The 7,487-nt window shown below is 40.1% G+C and overlaps 1 protein-coding gene across 1 annotated transcript in view; it reads left to right on the top strand.

Moving 5' to 3' along the window:
* The first annotated feature begins 1,306 nt into the window (after positions 1–1,306).
* AGO2 (argonaute RISC catalytic component 2) overlaps positions 1,307–7,487 on the top strand; it is a 39,742-nt gene continuing 33,561 nt past the window's right edge. The window contains exon 1 of the mRNA XM_004387361.3: positions 1,307–1,499. Within this exon, the coding sequence (XP_004387418.1) occupies positions 1,423–1,499 (77 nt within the window). The 5' untranslated portion in view covers positions 1,307–1,422. The remainder of the gene's footprint in view (positions 1,500–7,487) is intronic.

Genomic DNA, 7,487 nt, shown 5'->3' with positions numbered 1-7,487 from the left:
CCTGAGCACCGCGGCCTGGGGACCCGCTCACCTGCCTGAGCCTCAGCACGCTCACATACGAGCAGAGGAGTGCCTGTCAGTGGTGTGGGTTCTTCTTGCGTATCCGGCACCCTTGTAGCCCCCAGAGGTGCAGCGATCTTCACCCTCAAGCGGCTCATGGTCGGTTGGGGTGGCAGAGGCAGGCGCACTGACACATCTGTGCGGGCCACGTGAATGAAGTGAGGGGGGACAGAGAGGAGCGAGGGACCAAATTATTCAGCCTGGTGCTTGAGCCAGGCCTCCAAGGGGGTCACTGCATCAGGATTGCCGGGTGGGAGCTGTGGTGTACGGGGACTGAAACATGAAAGGCCGATTCTGGGGGTGGGGGCGGTTATTGGAGCTGTGAGAGGGAAGGCTGGAATCGGCTGAGGCCAGATTGCGCAGGCCTGCGAGTGCCTGAGTGTTTGAGCGGGTGCTGGCGAGCCACGGAGGTATCTGAGCAGCGTCAGGTCAAGCGCTCTGGCCTGCTGCGTGGAAAATGGGTGGGAGAGAGTGTGGGAGAAGCCGAGAACCCATGTAGGAGCTTCTGTAATAGCCCCTGCAGGAGGAAGTGGGGACCAGAGACGGTTGGAAGGGAAGGGGTGAGCTGGGGAAAACGCAGGTGGCCGAGGCTGTTGTACAGTTGGCTGTGAAGAACGTGTGTGGGAAAGGGTCTGGGCAGCGGTAGATCACGGCGCCATCGATGGAAGCCGAAGCTGGGAGAAAGAACCTTGGGTGTGGGTATCGTCTGTGCACGTTTCATTTGACAGGGACTCCGAGATGGCGGCAGGGCTGCTTGTAGATTAGGAACTCCCTACTACAGATAGGGGATGTGAAGAGGGTCAGGTGGAGAAAACCCAACATTTCAAGGAATTGGGCAGAGCATGAGAGGAGCAGGCAGGGAACAGTTTGAAAAAGACAGGCATAGCCAGGTGTCCCCCGGCATGAGTCATCCGTCGGGGGGCACGTGAGGTCCCCTGAGCCTGTGGTTACGAGGTCTTTGTGATTGACAGGTCTGGATGGGTGCGGGAAGGCCAGATTACACCCAGTTGGGGCAGGAGTTTCAGGTGTTGGATGGGAGCATGTGAACGTGAAGGAGCAGGAGCAGTAGAGGAGACCGTGAAAGCACAAGAACAGACACAGTGACTCAGAGTCCAGGGCAGGTGGGAGGGGTGGGATCACCCACAGGAAGAGTGCCAGCACTCAGCACTCCATGACGCCACCTACCATGCCCGCCATGGAGAACCCGTTCCCTGTGTGACAGGCTGCTCTCTTTCTTTTTCAGTGCTTGCGTCTCCTGCGCCGCCACCACCCCCTATCCAAGGATATGCCTTCAAGCCTCCACCGAGACCCGACTTCGGGACCTCTGGGAGAACAATCAAATTACAGGCCAATTTCTTTGAAATGGACATTCCAAAAATTGACATCTACCATTATGAATTGGATATCAAGCCAGAAAAATGCCCACGAAGAGTTAACAGGTATATATTTCATCCTGTATTAATGTATTAATTTATGCAGATGCTCTATAAATAAAAATAGGATATTTCAAGATAATCAGTTCTTCAGTCCTCAGTAGAACCTTCTGACTTTTTCCTAGAAAGTTTCGGTTGCATTTGTTTTTTTTAAAATGTTTTTGTGTTGAGATAAAAACTTAAGTATGGTGAAATGCACACATCGTAAGTGTACAATTCAATGAATTTCGACAAACGCACATAGCTGTCGCTCCAGAAAGTTGCCTCATGCCCTCTTCTGGTGGGTCCCCACCCCCAAAAGTCAAACATTGTTGTAATTTGTATCACCATAAAATAGTTTTACCTATTCATGTAAATGGAACCATACAGCATAGGATACAGTATTCTCTTGAATCCAGGTTTTTTTAACTTAACATAATGTTTCTGAGATTCATTTGTATCATTGTGTGTATTAGGAACTTATTTTTATTCCTGAGGAATATTTTATTGTAGGAATGTTCCACAATTTATTTATTCATCTTTCTGCTAGACACTTGGGCTGTCCGGATTTTGACCGTTATGAATAAAGCTGTTGTGAACATTCTTGTACAAATGTTTTCATTTCTCTTAGAGAAATATCTACGAGTGGAATTGCTGAGCTCCAGATTAAGTATAGGTTTAGCTGCATAAGAAACTGCCAAATAGTTTCCAAAGCTGTTCTACCATTTTATGCTGCCATCAGTAATATATGAGAGTTTTGGTTGCTCCCCGTCCTTGTCAGCACTTGGTTTGATCTGTCTGTGTGATATTTGCCACTTTGGTGGGTGTGTAATGGTTTCTCATTGTGTTTTTAATTTGCATTTCCTTGACAACTAATAAATTGAGCCACTTTTCACGTGCTTATTGGCTGTTCGTATATTATTTTTAGTAGAGTGTCTGTTGAAGTCTTCTGCCTGTTTTTCTTGGGTTATTTATATTTTTGTTAATTGATTTGTAGGAGTTTTTAATATATTCTGGATGCAGGTCTATATTGAGAATATTTTTCTCCAAGTCTGAGGATTGCCAGTTCATTTTCTTAATGGTGTCTTTTAATGAGCAGAACTTCTAAATTTTGTTAAAATCTAATTTATCAATTTTTAAGAAATGGTTATTACATTGTGTGTCATCTTTAAGAAATCTTTGCCTCCCCCCTCCACAAAGAAAGAGAAAAAAAGACATCTTTGCCTACCCCAGGGTTGTAAAGATATTCTCCTGTATTTTCTTTGAAAGAATCATAGTTTTGGCTTATATGCGTAATTAATCTTGAATTAATTTTTGCGTATGGTGTGAGGTAAGGGTCTATTGAAAAGATTTTTCTTTCCCCGTTGTTACCTTATCACCTTGTAAAAAATCTATTGATTGTATATATGCAGCTGTGTTTCTGGATTCTCTGTTCTGGTCTGTTGACCTATTTGTCTGTCTTTGGGCCAGTGACTCACCATCTTGATAACTGTAATTTTATAGTAATTTAAAAATTTTATAGGTTTGAAATTAGGTAGAGTTAAGTTCTCTAAATTTGTTATTCTTCATGATAGTTTTGGCTGTTTTGGGTCTTTTCCTTTTCAAAATAAATTATAAGAAGTGTAGAGTCAGCTTGTCAGTTTCAAATAGAAAGTGTTTTAGAATTTTTTTATTTGGTTTGTTTTGAATCTGTACATCACTTTGGGAAGAACTGACACTATTCCACTTCATGAACGTGGTATGTCTCACCATTTATTTAGGTCTACTTTTCTCACAGCAGTTTTTTATAATTTTCAGTATAGGTGTTATCCATTAAATCTATTCTTAAATATGTGTTGTTCTTTGATGATATTGTAAATAGTATTTTAAATTTTCTGGAGGGATTGGGCGTGACTGCTAATGGATATGGGGTTGCTCTTTGAGGTGATAAACGTATTCTGAACTTAGTTGGTGTGGTGGTTGCACAACTCTGAATATACTAAAGCCATTGAATTGTACTCTTTAAATGGGTGAATTTTATGGTATATGAATTATATCTCACAAAGGTGTTAATTTTTTTTCATTTTCCAACTATCTGTTGACAGTAAGGAGAGTTAAATTTGATTTTTGTATCTTTGACCTTGTATCCTGCAACCTTGCTAAATTCACTTTAATTTGAGCAGTTGCTTTCTTTTTTATAGATTCCTTAGGATTTTCTATGTGAACAATCTTGTTTGTGAATAACATTTTATTTGTGGGTTTTTTTTTCACATTTTAAGTATTTTGTTTCTTTTACTTGCCTTATTGGGGTGTCTGGGAAATCCAGTACAGTGTTGAACAGAAGTAGAGGTGGGAAAAGCAGACGTCCTTGCTTTATTCCTGATCTTAGGGGGGAAGCATTCGGTCTTTCGTCTATAAAATATAGTAGTAGCTGTAGGGTTTTTGTAAAGGCCCTTTACCAGGCTGAGGAAGTTCTCTTCCTCAGGTGCTGAGCATCATTGCGTGTTGAATTTTGTCAAATACTTTTTCTGCATCTATTGAGAGGATCATATAATTTTTCTACCTTTTTCCCCCTGTTAATGTGACGGATTACATTGACTTTTGTTTCAGGTGTTAAAGCTGAACTTTATGTTTCTAATAGAATCCTAGTCATGATGTATAATTTTTATATATTACTGAATTTAATTTGTTAGTGGTTTGCTATGAATTCTTTTATTCTGTAAATTTCTCGTCAGTTTTTTTTTAGTTTACTTAAAAAAATTTTTATTGTTGTGAGATATATTTCAACCATTTTTTCAACAAAAACGAAACATTTCAACCATTTTTTCTTGTCAGGTTTTGATGTCAGGATTATGTGGTGTTACAAAGCAAGCTGAGAGGTGTTCCTTCCTCTTGAAATACTGAAAGAGTTTGTGTAAGATTAGTGTAATTTCATTTGTCATGGAAACCATTGAGATTAAGCCTGGAGTTTTCTTTGTAGGAAGAGTTTTAATACAATTTAAAAAAAGATATTTTATCATGGTTTAGGTGAAACTTTACAGAGCATATTAGTTTTCCATTCAGCACATTTATACGCAGATTGTTCTGTGTCATAGCTTACAGTTCCCACAATGTGTTTTAATACAATTTAATTTCGGTAACAGATACCAGGCTTTCCAGATTTTTCTGTTGCTTCTCTTGCTAGTTTTGGTAGTGTTTGCCTTTCTAGGAATTTATCCATTTCATCTAAGTTTATTGGCATAAAGTTGTCCATAGTATTTTTTCGATGTCTGTAGGACCTGTAGTGAAAGCCCGTGTTTCATTCCTGATATTTAATTTTTTTCTCTCTTTTTAAATTCTTGATCAGTTTTGCTGTGTCCATCTTTTCACAGAACCAGCCTTTTACTTTGGTGATTTTCCCCTGTTTTTTCTGCTCTGACCTTTATTATTTTCTTCCTTCTACTCACTTTGGGTTTGGATCATCGATTTAAAACCTGTCTTCTTTTCTAATATAATTATTTAAGGCTATAAATTTTCCTTTAAACAGAAGTACTGTTTTTGCTGTAACTACAAGTTTTGATGCAATGCAAGTGAATTTTCATTCAATTCAAAATATTTTCTAGTTTCTCTTGTGATTGCTTTAACCAATGAGTCATTTAGAAGTATGTTGTTCAATGTCTAACTATTGGGGTTTTTTTTTGATGTCCTGTTATCATTGATTTCTAAATTAATTCCTTTATGGTTAAAGAACATATTATGTAAGATTTCGGTCTCTTGAAATTCATTGGAACTTATTTTATGGCTAAATATGGGGTTTATCTTGGTAAATATTCCTCATGCACTTGAAAAGAATGTGTGTTTTGGAGCTGTTGTGCGTGCTGTTCTATAAACATTAATTAGATCGCGCTGCTTGATAGTATGTTCCAACCCTCTATGTCCTTTCTGAATTTTTTGCCCAAGTTTAATATGGATTTGTCTATTTGTCCCTTTAATTCTGTTTTTGCTTCATATATTTTAAAACTGTTCTTAAGTACAGGCAGTCCCTGGGTTACTGGTGTCCAATTTATATACAACCCATAGTTATGAACCAACTCTCGTAAAGCCTATTATATTATAAATTCGAGGTACATACGATGGTTTGTAATAACAAACGGGTGCTACTTTGCAATGCGCATCCAAACATTATTATTCCGGTATTATTATGTTAAACATGTTTTAGTCTGTCTGGAAGTGTTTCTTTAATGTTTTTTATGCATAGAAAGATACACTATATACTAAGACATATGACTAACTGACATTAGATACGAACCATACCTTACCGTTGTGACTTAAGCGTACAAATTCAACTTAAAGACAGATTTAGGAATGGAACTTGTTCATAATCGGGGACTGCCTGTACGTACCCATTTAATTGTTATATCTTCCGTGATAGGTAATCATGTCATGACTCCCTCACTCTTCCAACAAGTTCCTTTTATGTAATTTCTCTTCTTTGCCCTGAATGTTTTCTTTTTTATTTTTGCTTTTCAGCAGGTTCTTTATAGATGAGGTCCTGTTTGCTGTAATATTTTTTCCCGATCATGAGCTTTATAAGAGATGGAGGACTCCGTTCCCTTATCTGTAAAACTACACGGTTGGATTCCATCAGCATGCCTGGAGTATGCTGAGAATTATATAAAATCCTTTAAATACAAAGTTACTAAAAGCACACCTCTGGACAAAAGCTTTGGGTACAACTGAGTCAAACAGCTTTCTTTACTGAAGGTTTTCCCAGAGCTGTTACTGTATCTCACGTGCTTTGTCACTCTCCGTGACTGGGTTTGTTTGTTACTGTAGTAATAACTTATTTTATTTGTTGTCGTTGAGAATATACACAGCAGAACATACACCAATTCAACAGTTTCTGTATGTATAATTCAGTGACGTTGATTACATTCAAGTTGTGCAACCATTCTCACCCTCCTTTTTCTAAATTGTTCCTCCCCCATTAACTCACCACCCCCTAAGTTTCCTGTCTAATCCTTTGAGTTGTTGTTGTCCATTTGATCCCATATAGATAGATCTTAAAAGAGCACAGCGCTCAGGACAGACATTTTTTACTGGTTAAGCTAAATGTTCTTTTGTTTTTTAGTTTCCCTGGGACATAAATATCTGTGTTGGTCTGTGATCTAGAATATACTACTAGAACTGAAATGAAGGCATGAAAGAGCATGTACAGTTTCTGGGCTTTTGATTGGTATGGTGGCCAAAAAACTTGTTGCCGTCGAGTTGATTCCGACTCATAGTGACCCTATAGGACAGAGTAGAACTGCCCCATAGGGTTTCTAAGGAGCAGCTGGTGGATTCGAACTGCTGCCATTTTGGTTGGCAGCCGTAGCTCTCAACCACTGTCACCAGGGCTCAGGTATGGTGGCAGTTGGGCTCTTATGCCATCAACCAGAGTGCACAAGAAGCTGTCTTTGATGAGAGTAGGCATGACTGAGGCTTCGTCAGTTGGCATCAGGAAAGGCTGATAGTAGTTAAAGTGTGCTGTGTATCCCTGTCTCTGCTGCCACGTTCCTACTGCGGTTATTCCTCTGAGATTCTGAAGGGACCCATGTTTAGATTGTCTCAGGTCACACAGAGGTGGGGCTTGAGCTGTGCTTCTGTGGCCAGGGCCACTCCACGTTATGCCAAGCCAAGCTGCTCTCCTTGGTTTGGCGCCATCCTGAGAGTTGCTGCTGAGCTAACGAGTGAACCTTCAGGGTTCTTCATTTTACTGTGAATTCTGATAGACTTTGGCCAAGATCCAGCCTCAAAATCACAATCAGTCAAAACAGTGTAGAAAAGTGTTGGAATTAAAGTTTTTGCATTAGTTCTTGACCCATGTGCCAGCATGTTGACTCCCTCCCTCCCTCACTCTTCCAACCAACCAACCAACCAACAAACCTCCCACCCAGCCACCCAACCACCCAGTCACCCACCCACCCATCCCTTGTGAAACCTTCACTCATGTGAGTTCCTATGCCTGGAGGGATACAGTGGTAGACAGGAAACACAGTTCCTACCCCTAGTGAG

Source organism: Trichechus manatus, unplaced genomic scaffold (assembly GCF_000243295.1).
Source record: "Trichechus manatus latirostris isolate Lorelei unplaced genomic scaffold, TriManLat1.0 scaffold00185, whole genome shotgun sequence".
NCBI classification, from domain to species: Eukaryota; Metazoa; Chordata; class Mammalia; order Sirenia; family Trichechidae; genus Trichechus; species Trichechus manatus.
This window is presented reverse-complemented; position numbering and strand designations above follow the sequence as displayed.